The sequence below is a fragment of the Gekko japonicus genome, unplaced genomic scaffold, assembly GCF_001447785.1.
Source record: "Gekko japonicus isolate JY-2015 unplaced genomic scaffold, Gekko_japonicus_V1.1 scaffold226, whole genome shotgun sequence".
Taxonomy (NCBI): Eukaryota; Metazoa; Chordata; class Lepidosauria; order Squamata; family Gekkonidae; genus Gekko; species Gekko japonicus.
The window spans coordinates 246,558-262,947 of record NW_015169178.1 but is presented as its reverse complement, the minus strand read 5'-3'; the positions used below and the strand labels follow the sequence as shown (position 1 = coordinate 262,947).

General features: G+C 46.6%; 1 protein-coding gene across 1 annotated transcript in view; it reads right to left on the bottom strand.

Annotated features, from left to right (window-relative positions):
- The window catches only part of POGZ (pogo transposable element with ZNF domain), an 87,562-nt gene that overhangs the window by 55,274 nt on the left and 15,898 nt on the right, over nucleotides 1–16,390 (bottom strand). The window contains exon 2 of the mRNA XM_015416038.1: nucleotides 11,316–11,440. Within this exon, the coding sequence (XP_015271524.1) occupies nucleotides 11,316–11,439 (124 nt within the window). The 5' untranslated portion in view covers nucleotide 11,440. The remainder of the gene's footprint in view (nucleotides 1–11,315; nucleotides 11,441–16,390) is intronic.

The following is a 16,390-nucleotide window of genomic DNA, read 5'->3' as shown; positions in this document are numbered from 1 at the left end:
AGCTCACAAAGTAGAATTTTTGCTCACAAGACTCCACAGCTTAGAGGGAGCATTGCCTGTGAGGTAGGTGGGGCTGAGAGAGCTCTGACAGAAACTGCTCTTTTTCAAGAACAGCTGTGCCAGAACTATGGCTCGCCCAAGGTCATCCAGCAGCTGCAAATGGAGGAGTGGGGAATCAAACCCGGTTCTCCCAGATTACAGTCCGTGCGCTTAACCACTACACCTAACTGGCTATACACCAAACGGGGTATAAAAGCCAACTCTTCCTCTTCTTCCTCCTCCTCTTCTACAACTCTTACCTCAAAAGCCCTATGATGAGACAATCCAAAATGGAAGAAAAAGATATAGTCCTGGACAGTGTTCCCTCTAAGCTGAGTTAGTGTGAGTTAGCTCACATTTTTTTAGCCTCCGGCTCACACATTTTTGCCTTAGCTCAGGAAGGAGGGCTCCAGAGCCAACTAATTTATGCAGGAGCCAAATGGCTCGCTCACAACTTTAATGCCAGTAGCTCACAAAGTAGAATTTTTGCTCACGAGACTCCACAGCTTAGCGGGAGCATTGGTCCTGGAAGACGGAACCCCCAGGTCGGATGGCCCTCAACCAGCTACTGGAGAACAGCTGAGGACAAGTACGACTGCAGCTACTCTTAATGACGCAACTGGACTAAAGCCGGAAGGACGTTCGGTTGTTGGCGTGAATGGATGCAACAGGGAAGTCCAAAGCTGCTCAACGCATATAATAGGAACACGGAGCGTGTGAATCAAGGCAAGTTCAAAACTGTAAAACGAGAAATGGAACGTTTAAACATTCCGATCCTGAAAGGGAGCGCATTAAAGTGGACTGGAGAAGGACATTTTCAGTCAGAATATCACAAAGTGTTTTACTCGGGGAATGACACGCACAGAAGGAACGGAGTTGCGCTAACTTCCACCCATCAGATCTAGTCTTGCAATCCAGAGCAAGAGAGAATAGATCTGCTCCATCTTCTACACGACAGCCCTTCAGATACTTGAAGACTGCAATCATGTCCTCTCTAAGCCTTCTCTTTCCCAGGCTAAACATACCCAATGCTTTCAGCCCTTCCTCATAAGACTTGGATTCCAACCCTCTCACCATCCTGGTTTCCCTCCTCTGGACATGCTCGAGCTTGTCAACATCCTTCCTAAAATGTGGTGCCCCACACAGGACTCCATGTGAGGCCTGACCATAGCAAAATAGAGTTGGTTCAAAATACTACAGCTGGGTTATCTTGGGGTGGGGTGGGGGTGGAATAGAGGGATCACATCTCTCAACTGAAAGATCTGCCCTGCCTGCCCACATCTGGTGGTGGTGGTGGAGATGATGATGATGTTGGTGATGATGATGATGGTGGAAGAGATGATGATGGTGGTGGTGTTGGAGGTGGTGGAGATGGGGGTGGTGGTGGAGATGATGATGGTGGTGGTGGAGGAGGTGGAAGAGATGATGATGGTGGAGGTGGAGGTGGAGATGGAGGTGGTGGAGGTGGAGATGGAGGTGGTGAAGATGGAGGTGGTGGTGGAGGAGAGGATGATGGTGGAGATGGAGGTGGTGTCGGAGGTGGTGGTGGAGATGGAGGAGGTGGTGGTGGTGGAGATGGAGGTGGTGGAGGAGATGGAGGTGGAAGTGGTGGTGGAGGAGATGATGATGGTGGAGATGGAGGTGGTGGAGGAGATGGAGGTGGTGGTAGAGATGGAGATGATGATGTTGGTGATGATGATGGTGGTGGTGGAGATGATGATGATGATTGGTGGTGGAGGAGATGATGATGGTGGTGGTCAGTGTTCTCTTTAAGCTGAGTTTGTGTGAGCTAGCCCACAGATTTTTAGCCTCCAGCTCACACATTTTTGTCTTAGCTCAGGAAGGATGGCTCCAGAGCAAACTAACTTATGCAGTAGCCAAATCGGTCGCTCACAACTTTAATGCCAGTAGCTCACAAAATAGAATTGTTGCTCACAAGACTCCACAGTTTAGAGGGAACATTGGTGGTGGTGATGATGGTGGAGAGAACCTTCTGCACACAGGACTTGTGAGCCTGGAGGAAGAGGCTTTTCACTCTCTTCAATAATTTCTGCTTCTGCCTCAGTGCTGCTGGGAAGACCGCTGCACAGGGTCAGTGTTCGTGGCTAGAGAGCTGGGATTGCCATGTTTGCCTTTGTTTCAATGAACACACCCCTTTTCCCTTGTTTGTTTTTATTATAATTTTGTAAATAGTTTTTTATTTTGTTTTAAAGCCACGGGAATGAGTTACTGGCCCAGAAACCAGTAATTCCTGACTGTGTGATTATTATTTTTTTGTATCGTTCAGTGTGTTAAGACTTATGCTTTGCTTCAGTTCTGCTTGGCTCTACAACCGGAATCCTATTTTATTGCTTACTGAATGCCCCATGCTGTCCATTTGCCTTCACTCACTCTGTGTTATCTGCCTTGAGTCAGTGAGGAAGGCAGACTGAAAGCGATGTAAATAAATAAGCAGATTCTTCATATTTCCGCCCGTGGGGGGGGGGGGGGGGGGCGGCGCTGGTCCCGCTGAGCCAGCTGTGGAGCCCTGGAGCCTCCATGGAGGAGCAAAAGCATCCCGCCGACTCCTGAAGCCACCCCCGATGCCCAGGATTCATCCGCTGGTAGCAAGGGTTGGGGGGGCAGTCTCGGAGAACCGCGCCAGCACAGAGTTGGAGACGTCGGTCAAGAGGCCAGCGATGCGACAGCCAGGGTGGGGTTAGGGTTTCCGCTTTCTGCCTTGAATAGTTGATACGGGAGATGCAGTTCCCTGTTAAGACTTTTATTTAAAAGGTAAATGTCTCCCTTGCTCGAAAGCCAGTCGAGTCCGACTCTAGGGTTGCGGTGCTCATCTCCGTTTCCGAGCCGAAGAGCCAGCGCTGTCCGAAGACGTTTCCGTGGTCATGTGGCCGGAATGACTAAACACCAAGGCGCACGGAACGCTGTTAACCTTCCCACCGAAGCGGTACCTATTTATCTACTTGCGATTTCTTGCTTTCGAACTGCTAGGTTGGCAGGAGCTGGGGCCAGAGACGGGAGCTCACTTCGTCATGTGGCACTCGGGTCTCGAACTGCCGAACTACTGACCTTCCGGTTGGCAGTTCAGCGTCTTAACCACTTGAGCCACCGCATACAAGGTCCTTCATTCCACTGAACCAACAAGACCCCCCCCCTATGCTGTGATATTCCACTGTGCCAGCTGGGCTTATGAGAAGGTGTCAACCTGTACACAGGTAAAACCAGCCACTGCCCATCACACGTCTTCTCTGTGGTGGCTCCTGCAATAGGGAGAGGTCTACCTGAGGCTGTCAGGAAGGCCCCTAGACTACCATTGTTTTGCAAAATGTGTAAAACAAAATCGTTCAGTTGGGGCATCCGTATAAAGGGAACAGAACTATTCGATAATGGATCAACAGGTGACTTCTGTAAGGAATAAACTTTCCCTGCATAGATGGTTTTGTTGTCTTAGACAAGAATTTTTACGTTCCCAGGCCCACTGGATTATTTTATTTTAGTAAGAATCTTGCTGTTAGATTGAATTGTATTACATAAGGGATAAAGGCGACCTCCATCGACTACTTTGTTGCCTTAGAGACGGTTTTCGGTTTGCTTGTGCTGTTTTTCCAGTCCTTCGGCACCAGCCTCACAGCGTTAATTTTGTTTTATTAAGAATCTCTGCTGTTAGACTGAATTGTTTTATCGTATTTTGTAGTCCGCTGGCTGATGGGACTACATCTCATACTGGTAATTGGCCCAGTCCCACAGTGTTGTTCTCTTTTACTAGAAATCTTTGCTCTTAGGATTCAAACTTTGTAATTCACTTGCCAACGGGCTGAAGAGTACTTATCATACTTGCATCCAGTGTTTCCCTCTAAGCTGAGTTAGTGTGAGCTAAACGGCAACAGCCAGATGAGGAGACAAGCTATTAAACATGCCAATTTGATACACCCCCAAGGATATTAACAGCCCGGAAGGGATGATTTCTCTTACATGCCAGATTTAAGAACACGAATCCAAGCCGAAGACAATGTTTTCCAACAACTCTTCCACATCGTTCTCTAGTCTTTCATTTTTAGCACATTCTAATATGGAGCAGATGCGGTTATAAAGCAACACTGGTCTTAACCGGTGTCATGACCCCCTGTGGGTTGCCACCTTCGACTGCCACCACTTTGGACTTAGGGTCCCTTGGGAAGGCCCAGAGTACCCTCCCAAGCCCAACCAAAATGCCCCTTTTAAGCCAAAAAATATAGGCGTGATGACCAGGCAGAGAACATTAAACAAATGGGTTATTAATACAGTAATGGGGCACTGAAACCAAGACAAGGTGTTTAAAATATATAACAGTGTCTAAAGGCAAAATAAACACAAAGCTAACGCGACAACCTATTTCTCTTGTTACTATTCAAGGCCCGCAGCCTTGTATACCAGGCCTGGTATACTCACTCTGTCCCAAGTGAGGGATCTTTCTCTCAGCTCAGACTGTCCTGTGAGCATAACACTGTGAGGAAAAAGAACGCAGTCCCCTTCGCTTTAACTCCTTGAGGGAAAGAACACAGTTCCACAGCCCACCAAGCTTAAGTCGCCATCCCCTCACAGAATTGTGGCATTCACACAATTGTGGCCTCCCACCGTTCATGTTGTTCAGATGTAGTGGCTAACTATGACAAGGGAAGGAAAACAGTGTGCAATCCTTGATCCCGGTTGTCATGGTCTGTGTAGGACTGGGAGATGGGGCCTGGTGCGGCCTAGGCCCAGGAGAGACCTGTGTGGGAGTGGGAAGCAGACAGCCTACAATCCCCACAATGCTTAGCGACGGTTGTAGCCAATCTTTGTCTAGGGATTCTGCAAAGTTCAGCAGAGGGAGAGAATGCTGTTCAGCCCCCTTCACTAGCTTCACTGGGACCAACAGGTGCTCTCGGCTCCTCTCCTCACAGAACTATCCCCAACGTCGGCCATTTTAATTGGTCGGTATTTCAAGATGCACAATTCATCTGGTTAATCAACCAGATTCATCAATTCAATGCAAAATATTGTGATCAATTAAGAACATGCCTCCAAGTAACTGAACAACAGATTTCTTTCCCCTCCCAGCTGAGAATAATTTTTCAATGCAATTTTTTACACATCCCTGAGATGACTGTTGGCTTCATAGAAGAGGCACCCCCCCCCCGCGTTTCTCCAGCTCATGAGGATGGTTGCCAGGTACCCCTGGCAACCAGTGGGGAGCGGGAGGGAGGCCTAGGCCCACCATCACTGGTGATGTCACTTCTGGTGTGACATCAGTGCACCACCTACGTGGGTAAGCCTAAGGTGATGCACACTGAAACCACAGCAACAACCGAAACCACAGCAACAACAAGAAAAATCCCAATTTTAAATATATTCTGATGGGGTCTGAACTGGCTCAGAGCCAGTGTTCACTCTAATCTGAGTGAGTGTGAGCTAGCTCACAGGTTTTTTAACCTTCAGCTCACAGATTTTTGTCTTAGCTCAGGGACGACGGCTCCAGAGCAAACTAATTTGTGCAGTGGCCAAATCGCCTGCTCACAACTTTAATGCCAGTAGCTCGCAAAGAGGAATTTTTGCTCACAAGACTCCACAGCTTAGAAGGAGCATTGGCTCAGACTAAGACTGAAAGAGGTCTTGGGGTTGTAGTGGAAAGCTCGAGGAAAATGTTAGGGATTATTAGGAAAGAGAATGGAAATAAAACAACCAACACTACAATCCTCCTGTATGGTGCGGCCTCATTTGGAATAACGTGTACAGTCTTGGTCACCGTATCTCTCAAAGGACATTCCAGAGAGGGAAATAGATGATGAGGGGGTTGGAACACCCTCCCTACGAGGAAAAGCTGGAGACTTTCCAGTTTGGAAAAGAGACGACTAAAGGGGGGGACATGAGAGAGGTTTATAAAATTATGCACAGGGTAGAGAGAGTTGACAGAGAGAACTTCCTCTCTCACCCTCAAAATTCTAGAAATCGGGGGCACCCAATGAAGCTGATGGGCAGTAGGGTTCAGGCTGGACCAAAGGAAATACTTCTTTACATAGAGAGTGATTAAAGTGTGGAATTTGCTGCCAGAGGATGTAGTGATGGTCACAGGAGTGAACAGCTTGAAAACGGGATTAGACAGATTCACGGAGGACAGGTCTGTCAGTGGCTACTAGCCATGGTGACTAAAGGGACCTCCACATTAAGAGGCAGTCAATCCCTGAATCCCAGTGCCAGGAGATAGCATCGTGGGTAGGTCTTGGCCTCTCTGCCCTGTTGTCGGACCTCTATAGTAACTGGCTGGCCACTGTGTGAGACTGGATGCTGGACTAGATGGTCTGATCCAGCAGGGCTCTTCATATGTTCCTACTGCCCTATTTCAGTGTAACCAACAAGAAGAACCCCGTAATGGTTCTATGTTTTGGTGTGTGTCTCTCTTTAAATGTTGAGTTTGACTGCAGTACTGTAAGAAGAGTGATAGAGGGAGATAAGTGTATTGTGATTAGCTGCTGACTGAGAGTGTGGGAGGAGATGTTCTGAGAGGAGTCTGTGTGTGTGTCTATGAGTGATTCCTTGTTTGGAGAGAGACAAGTATGGAAGAGTTTTGAAGAGAGTCTGTGTGACAGAGAGTTTTGAAGAGAGTCTGTGTGATTAAGAGTTTTGTGAGAGAGTCTATACGGCAAAGAAACAAGTTGCATCTAAACTGTGTGGTTGGACAAATGTTTTATCTTGTGTGCCTAAGACCAAGAGTTTAGCCTGTGTGGCTAGATAGATAGATAGATGATAGATATAGATATATATAGATATATATCTATATATATAGATAGATATAGATATATAGATAGATATAGATAGATATAGATAAATAGATAGATATAGATAGATAGATATAGATATATAGATATATAGATATATAGATATATAGATGAGAGAGAGAGAGAGAGAGAGAGAGAGAGAGAGAGAGAGAGTGTCAGAGTGGAGTTTTGGGAGTTTGAGAGACTGTTTGCGACATCAAGCTTTGCCAGTTATATCTACAACTTCCTTTCATCAGCAACAGTTCAAAATAACCAGAAACATATTTTGTTCATTATTAAATAAATCATTTTTGTTTAAAGGTATCCCAGAAATCAGAATAGTCCTTCCTCAGGGCCACATAGTCCTCTGAAGTGCCCAGACCCTAGGTCATTCTACCAAAAGAGAGAAAATTGGAATTTTAATTCCTGGTGGCAGCAGAAATCTACCAAGTTTAGGTACACAGAGTGTGAATCAAAGAAAAACTGTCTCCCCTATAGGCAAAAACCTCACAAACCCAGCTGTGTTTCATTCATTTATTTATTTAACAATCTATCAAAACTCTATCACTTCCAGAACACAGGAGTCTTTCAGGGCAATTTCTGTCAAATCTGAGTGGACTTGTCTTCTTTACACATAGAGCATATATACCACAGCAACACTGAGAGGGGTGTGATTTGATGAAACCCAAGGGACGAGGCTCTCTCTCTCACCATTAGGACTCATTCACACTTTACAAAATCCCTACATGGAAGGCACTGCCACGTAAGAATTTGCTAAAAGAAGAAGAGAAGAGATTGGATTTATACCCTGCCCTTCACTACCTGAAGGAGTCTCAGAGTGGCTTACAATCTCCTTTCCCTTCCCCTCTCCACAACAGACACCCTGTGAGGTAGGCGGGGCTGAGAGAGCTCTCTCAAACAGCTCTGAAAGAACTTATGACTGACCCAAGGTGACACTAGCAGCTGTGAGTGGAGGTGTGGAGAATCAAACCCGGTTTTCCCAGTTTAGAGATTGCGCTCTTAACCGCTACACCAAACTGGCAGGTCGTGGTGGGGAGCAGTAGTCGACGACATTAATATTTATTTATATAATGAGGAAGATATTTGTTAGCTGCCTTCTACTTTGCGGAACCCAAGCCAGCTTACGATGTCCATAGAACAACAATTACAAAAACAGATGAAAGATCGCAATTTAAATATCTTTCACTTTCTCCCTTAAGGCCTCAAAGTGGTCCACAATCACGTTAAAATCAATCAAATACAACAAACCAGCTCTCCGTTGCCCAAGCCAAACACATTTAACCGTTACATGTCACACCCCTCTTCAATAAGCTCCATTTCTCATCACTTCCTGAACTCCAGCATGGAGGCTGACTGTCCGAACATCTTACATCACTTCCTGAACTCCAGCATGGAGGCTGACTGTCCGAACATCTTACATCACTTCCTGAACTCCAGCATGGAGGCTGATTGTCTGAATATCTTACATCACTTCCTGAACTCCAGCATGGAGGCTGATTGTCTGAACATCTTACATCACTTCCTGAACTCCAGCATGGAGGCTGACTGTCCGACCATCTTACATCACTTCCTGAACTTCAGCATGAAGGCTGATTTTCCAACTGCTGAGAGGCCACTGAACAATGGCGGAGCTAATCTTCAGATAGTTCATGCCCTACCTTATAGAAGGTGTAGGGGATGAATAGGAGGGTTTTGGAATGTGTGCAATGTTTAATTAAATATAGTGAAAGGAGATTATTTTTGATATAGGTATAAGTTTATGTTGTGGCATGTGAAGGCTTAAATTTATCATTGGTAAAAGAGAACAGTCTTGTTTTGTTAAAGGATTATGAAAAAGTATCTATGCTAATGACTGAATTAAGGCATGAGCAGGAGCAGAAGTTTATAAATATATATAACTATAAGAAGATAACACAAGGAAAAAAATATATAAAAATCATAGTACTAAGAAGCTTAAGGTCCACAACACAGATAAGAACCATGATATAGCTCTGAAGGAGTAAAAGCTTTAGCAAGAGGTATAAGTATAAGATCCTAATTAATAAAAAGTGAAGGCTATGAGAGAAAAGGGAAGACAGGACTTAGAAAGGATGTGAGTCTCTCTGTGTTGCTATGGAAAAGATAATTGTGGGGGTTCTGGTGGAGGGTGGTTGTGGTTGTTTATATGTATTTAGGTTTGTCACTGTTATGGAGGTTTGTCTTAGTAAAGTGTTGAAAATTAATAAAAATACTTGGGGGAAAAAAAAAAAAACAATGGCGGAGCTAATCTTCAGATAGCTCATGCCCTGCCTGCACTCCAGCCCGCGACAGCCTCCAGCTCACAGATTTTTGTCTTCGCTCAGGAGGGAGGGCTCCAGAGCAAACTAATTTATGCTGTAGCCAAATCGCTCGCTCACAACTTTAAAGGCAGGAGCTCACAAAGTAGAATCCTTGCTCACAAGACTCCACAGCTTACAGGGAACATTGGTTAGTACCCTAATCCTGAACCTGATCCGGTACTCCACCGGAAGCCCGTGCAGCCCCCAGGGCACAGGATGGATTTGTGCCGCGCGCAGAATCCCCGGGAGGACTCGCGCTTGCCGCATTCTGGATCAGCTGAAGTTTCCAGGTCAGACCGAAAGGGGCAGCCATACGTAGACTGAGTGACAGTAGTCCTATCTGGAGGTGACCGCGGTGTGGATTACAGTGGCTAGGCTGGGGCGAGAGAGGTCAGGGGCCAGTAGCCTGACCTGGCATAGCTCGAAAAACAGCAGCCTGGCAACATTTGCGATCGGGGCCTCCACTGACAAGGAGGCATCCACACTCACACCCGGGCTCTCACCTCATTCCCTGTGTGTTTTCAAAAATTGCTTCTCTTGTTCCCTGCACTTGGGGCTTCTCTGTGCGTATCTGGCTCCACCTCCTCTGGTGGCCATTCTGCGGTAGCACCCACCACCAGGGGTCATTTCGTAGAAAAAGAGGTGCAGGAGCTCATTAGCATAACTCATTAGCATAGCTCATTTGCATAGGCCACACCCCCTGACATCACCGGAAGTGTGTCAGAAGGCAACACCCACCGCTCAGGCTCCACTGGACTGTTTTGGATTGCTAACTATGGAGGGGGGGGGGGCAGATCTGCCCTCACAGAGGAGAGCTTGTACCTGAATAAACGTGGTCTTAAAGGTGCCACAGGGGGCTGGGGGGGGGGCCTCTGCAACTTACCTGGCTGCTTCTTGCTCTGACTGAGGGCTGCTGGGAGCAGGGGGCGGGGCTTGTTGCATGTGCCCGCCCCCTGGGCCCCTTACTGCCGGAGCTCCGCTCCTGTGCGCTCCCGCAGGAAATGACCCCTGCCCATCACCCATGTCAGAATTCCAAAACGTACCCACCAATGCTCCCTCTAAGCTGTGGGGTCTTGTGAGCAAAAATTCTACTTGGTGAGCTCCTCCTGCCATTAAAGTTGTGAACGAGCTATTTGGCTACTGCATCAATTGGTTTGCTCTGGAGCCATCCTTCCTGAGCTGAGACAAAACTGTGTGAGCTGGAGGCTAAAAAACTGTGAGCTAGCTCAGCTTAGAGGGAACACTGGTGCTCATACGCTAAAAAAGGCAGGGGACCCCCGAGCTAGAATGTGTGCGTGTACCATAATAATCTGTCAAGCTCAGGTCTTGCTTGCCAAATATTTCCTGTTTTCTTACACTCATGTGCTGTTGCATTAGGGGGTTACTCTCCCACATTTCATTATTCCATTGGTTGTGTTATGGATTCACATGGATTCTTCTACGACTCCTATGTTGCATGCAACCTTGCTCTTCTTCACTGCTGTTTATCATCTCTGCCGGGAACTGGGGAGTGGATGTGCACGGCTGTCTGCTTTGCTTGGTTAGTGCCAGCTCGTAACAGTTCTCACACGGGGCCCGCCGAGTGTGTTGAGAACACCTTGGGAAGTATATAATCTCATCGTTCTGTGTGACCTTGTAGTCTGGGGAGCTTCTAGATAAGGTAACCATTAGCTTGCAGGTGTTAGGGGCAGTTGCAAGGGCAGGGGCAAAAGTATGCCAGGCTAAATGGGAGCAATGATTGGTTGCATGGCATTTGTGGAATTTCTTGCTTTCAGTATATTGGCGGAACTGGCGTCTGGGCCCCAGTTCCGACACAGAAGCTGTCTATGCTTGGAACCTTTCTACCTCTTAATGAACAAATCTTGCTGCTACAAGAGTGTTTGTGAGAGTGATTGCATCCAGGACTTGACATAATCATTCTGAATCAACTGCAGAGCACCAGGAGAGTTCCACCCTGCTTAAAAACCTCTATTAGAGAGTGATGAACGAATATTCAGGAGTATTTTATGCACTGGGAAAACAAACAACATGATATGCCTGGGATCGACAGGCAACTTGATTTTTTCCCAGCTACAGACAACACAATCACCATTGTTTTCCACCAAATGCCGAGCGACAGAGTACAACACCTGACATCTCAAAGGAAAAGAATACATAAAAGATTACTTACCCGTAGCGGTTTTGTCGATCAAATTGTAATCTTCAACCACCGAGTCCTCGATTACGTCGCTGATTTTCTGCCACGGCTCTAACTCCTCCTCCTCACATTCCATAAACAGGTCTGTGTCCGCCATCCTGAAAAGAAGTAGGAGACACCTTCAGGTGTGTCTTCTTGAGCACGCTGAAACCGAAACCTAAGCAGAATTCTTCCCAGTTGCTCTTGAAGGCTGCTGGAACCTCATCCAAATATTATCCTGCCCCTTTTTGGATCAGGTTATGTGCCTGCACTTCATATATCAGTGACAGGCCTTCAAAGAAGCCTTGCTATAAAGACTCTTAAGATTTCTCCTCTTTCAACTCAGCTACAAGTCTACAATATGCACTAAACACGAGGAGACCTTTTGATATGTGAGATATTTGGATACATATATACATGGTGATTACCTTTATATTCATCGGAAGCTGCTTTATTGCACCACTGAAGAAGGCAGTAGAAAAGAGCAAGAGGAGGAAGAGGAAGAGGAGGAGGAGAGATTGGATTTATACCCCACCCTTTACACAGAGTCTCAGAGCAGTTTACATTCCCCTCCCCATCCCCTCCCCACATCAGACCCCCTGTGAGGTAGGTGGGGCTGAGAGAGCCCTTTTTGAGGACTGTCCCAAGGTCACCCAGCTGGCTGCATGTAGAGGAGTGGGGAATCAAACCCGGTTCTCCCAGATTAGAGTTCGCCGCTCTTAACCACTACACCAAGCCGTAGATCTTGTCCAGTGGCACCTTAAAGACTAACAAAATGTGTGGCAGGGTATGGCAGGGTATAAATCACTGAAGAAGGCAGTTAGCCAAAATGCGTTTGCCGTTTTTCGTTGTATTGTATTCTTTGACCAACTGCATATGTATAGTAGAGCAATTTTATGGAAGATTCGGGTGGGTAGCTGTGTTGGTCTGAAGTAACAGAACAGAGTCCAGTGGCACCTTTAAGACTAACAAAATTTAATTCTGGATATAAGCTTTTGTGTGCACAAAAGTTTATACCCAGAATTAAACTTTGTTGGTCTTAAAGGTGTCACTGGACTCAGCTTTGTTCAATTTTTATGGTGCATGTGTAATTTATGTGTGATTAAAACTCATTTTATGTCTTCTAAATTGTATTTATTTTGAGGTTTGCAGAGGTCTTCTGAGACTCCATTCCCCCCCCCCCAATCGATTCTTTGTGTACCTTAGGGGTACACTCTTGTTCTTAATCAGCACCTGTTGGGTCTCATTTAGCACAGCTAGATACAGGTCCTTTCCGCACTTGGATCTCATCCCTGGTTTTATCAGAGTTCAACTCGCGACACAATACCTTGCATTTATCCCTGGTTATAACAGCATCTGTTTATCCCGGGACAAGTGTATGGCGAAACCGTGGTGATCTCAATGTAATGTGGAAACAAAAAATACTCCAAGATAATTATAGGGGTGAACTCGAGTGTAGTGTAGAATGTAAAAATACCCTAAGATAATTACTGGGGTGAACTCGCGTGTAGTGTAGAATGTATCTTCGGGGACAGGGTTGAACCAGGATTTAAGGTCTAGTGTGGAAAGGACCATAAAAGTACGTGGTTTCTTTATCTTCCAACAGCCGGGAAAGTGTGGTTAAAGCTTTAACTGATGGAGACTTGTCCACCACTCCTGATATTTTGATTTGAGGAAGAATTGAAGCTTCTAGCTCGGTGTAGTGGTTAAGAGCAGCAGGACTCTAATCTGGAGAACTGGGTTTGACTCCCCTCTCCTCCACATGCAGCCAGCTGGGTGACCTTGGGTCAGTCACAGTTCTCTCAGAGTTAGAGTTCTCTCAGCCCCACCTACCACACAGGGTATCTGTTGTGGAGGGAGGAAGGGAAGGCGATTGTAAGCCACTTTGAAACCTCTTTGGGTAGAGAAAAGCAGGGTATAAAACCAACTCTTCTTCTTCTTCTTCTAGGAATTTCATGGTTCCTAAGTTCAAACTCTGCACACCAGTGGTTCCAAGAAAGAACCCCCCTCTATTGATTTGTTCCATACAGATGGCAAGAAACACAGAATCACAACATTCTTCGCATTGCCCGCGTTTCAGTTAAAGCCACATTATGTTGCTGACACTTGTACCAGAAATGTATTTTGAGACTCAGGCTACCGCTATGTATGCTTGGCGGGGGGGGGGGAGATCATGCTGCCCCACAACGAATGTAAGAACGGTGGTTGTCTGACGATTTCATCACCTTCAAAATGCTACAGTTCCCACAATTCTGGGGGAGAAGCCATGACAATTAAACCAGAAGTCCACAGTCCAAAACTGTCTTTACTTCCTGCTCCACTCTTGGTTTGGAGATACTCAATGAAAGCAAGACTTCTATCCTTTTGCCTAACCTTGTTCCTTTGTCAACTTTTACCTCTATACTGGAGAATTCATTTCACATCACCAGATGTTTTGGTCCTTTTGTCTCACAGACACTCTTTTCTGGGAGTCCTGGGTGAATTGCAAGAAGACTTTCCTTTTTTTTCTTTTTTTAGACTTGACAGATTTTAAAAAGATGGCACTGAATAAAAAAGTTAATCTTTTAGGTCACATTCAGTGTTCCCTCTAAGCTGTGTTAGTGTGAGCTGGCTCACAGTTTTTTAGCCTCCAGCTCACACAGTTGTCTCTTAGCTCAGGAAGGAGGGCTCCAGAGCAAACCAATTGATGCAGTAGCCAAATCGCTCGCTCACCACTTTAATTGCCAGTAGCTCACAAAGCAGAATGTTTGCTCACAAGACTCCACAGCTTAGAGGGAGCATTGCTCACATTTATAAATTTTTACTTCAATATGGCATAGAGACAGAACAGATCCAGAAACGGATGGTGAAATGGATGCAGAACTTCGGCAAAGAGATCTCATTTCAACAACGGGAACATTTGTGGACAAAGAATATAAGATTTACGGCTAGTCAGGCACTTAAGAGAAAATTGGTACGAGATGTTTTTTCCGCCGGTATAGTACCACGAAAGATATAGAGAGAATGGACAAAAATTATGCTGGAAAATGCTGGAAATGTACAGAGACCGATGGTACGTTTTATCATATGCGGTGTTCTTGTCAAAAGACTACTAAATATCGGAAAGAAATACATGCTGAAATGCAGAAAACCTTGAATATAAAATCTGCCACAGTACCAGAGACTATGCTATTGGGAATTTTAACTATTCAGCCGATCAGCAAGCAAGTCACAAAGTATGACAAAACATTTGAGAGGACTTTTTTTTTTTTGTCCTGTTCTTTTGGCAACCCTGGCCAGGAGAATGGCGTAAGTGCCTTGAAACTTTAATTCACCTTGCGGAATACACCTCCACGCCATTCTTGGCTAATACATGGGCAGTGATGTCATCCCGAACGACTGAGGACACGTTGGGGTTCCCTGGTACGGCTCATGATACGGTTGACAGATAAGAAGGCAAGAACGAAAGTAGAACCACGCTGGGTCAGACCAAAGGCCGATAAAGTCCAGCATTCTGTCCACACGGAAGCTGACCCACCTGCCTCTAGGAAACCCACAAGCAGCATGACGGCAACGGCATCCTCCCACCCGGGCTCCCCAGGAATGGATACAAAGAGCCATACTGCCTCTGGTACTGGAGAGAGCTAATATCCATTGTGACTAGTAGACACTGATCGCCCCGTCCTCCATGACGGGTCTATCAGCAGCTATTAGCCGTGGTGACTGAGGGGAACCTCCACATTCAGAATCACTAATCCTCTGAATCCCAGAGCCAGGAGGCAACACCAGGGGAAGGCCTCGGCCTCTCTGCCGTTGTTGGCCCTCCAGAGGAACTGGCTGGCCACTGGGTGAGACAGGAGGCTGGACTAGATGGACCCTCACTGGTCTGCTCCAGCAGGGCTCTTCTGAGGTTCTTCTCAGGGGAAGGCCTCGGCCTCTCTGCCGTTGTTGGCCCTCCAGAGGAACTGGCTGGCCACTGGGTGAGACAGGAGGCTGGACTAGATGGACCCTCACTGGTCTGCTCCAGCAGGGCTCTTCTGAGGTTCTTCTCAGGGGAAGGCCTCGGCCTCTCTGCCGTTGTTGGCCCTCCAGAGGAACTGGCTGGCCACTGGGTGAGACAGGAGGCTGGACTAGATGGACCCTCACTGGTCTGCTCCAGCAGGGCTCTTCTGAGGTTCTTCTCAGGGGAAGGCCTCGGCCTCTCTGCCGTTGTTGGCCCTCCAGAGGAACTGGCTGGCCACTGGGTGAGACAGGAGGCTGGACTAGATGGACCCTCACTGGTCTGATCCAGCAGGGCTCTTATGCTCTCCTCAGGGGAAGGCTTTGGCCTCTCTGCCCTGTTATCAGCCCTTTAGAGGAACCACTGCTCTATATCTTACAATAGCACTACAGATAAAATTAGAATTTCAACAGCCGATCCATATGCAAAAGAACCTCCTCAGGAAAGCTCCTCCATTAGCATGTCACACAGTCTGGGGAACTCCTGCAAGAGAATGACTCAGCCCTACCTCACCTTCCTGAGTAGATATAAATTACCTGCCTACCATTTTTGTTCTTACCTCGACACAGAGAGTACTCCATCTTTCTGTGTTATACCTCTGAGGATGCCAGTCACAGCTGCTGGCGAAACGTCAGGCCCTACAATGCCAAGACCACAGCCACACAGCCTGGAACATCTAAAACATCTAATGAACTCCGGCCATGAAAGCCTTTGACAACCAATCCCAGAAACATTAACACTGCCCAGATGCAGGGAATCCTAGATGCATCTCCAATCCTTACTGGGCAAACAGACCGATGGACTGACAATTGGTACCACTCGAAGATCACCAGTTACAGGTAAACAACCTGTTTTTCTGGACTGGCTTCTAAAACAGGGGCCTGGCATGGAACACTTTCTGCAGTTGTGTGGTCTCCCAGTTAAGTATTACCAATTGTCAGTCCATCGTTCTGTTTGCCCAGTAAGGATTGGAGATGCATCAAAAGAAGAAGAAAAATCTGTGTCCCCAAGTACCAGAAGTTTGGAAAACCCTGGAACAATTAAGGGAAGGGTTATTAGAGCACTCAGATTTCTATTTTATAGCCAGCTG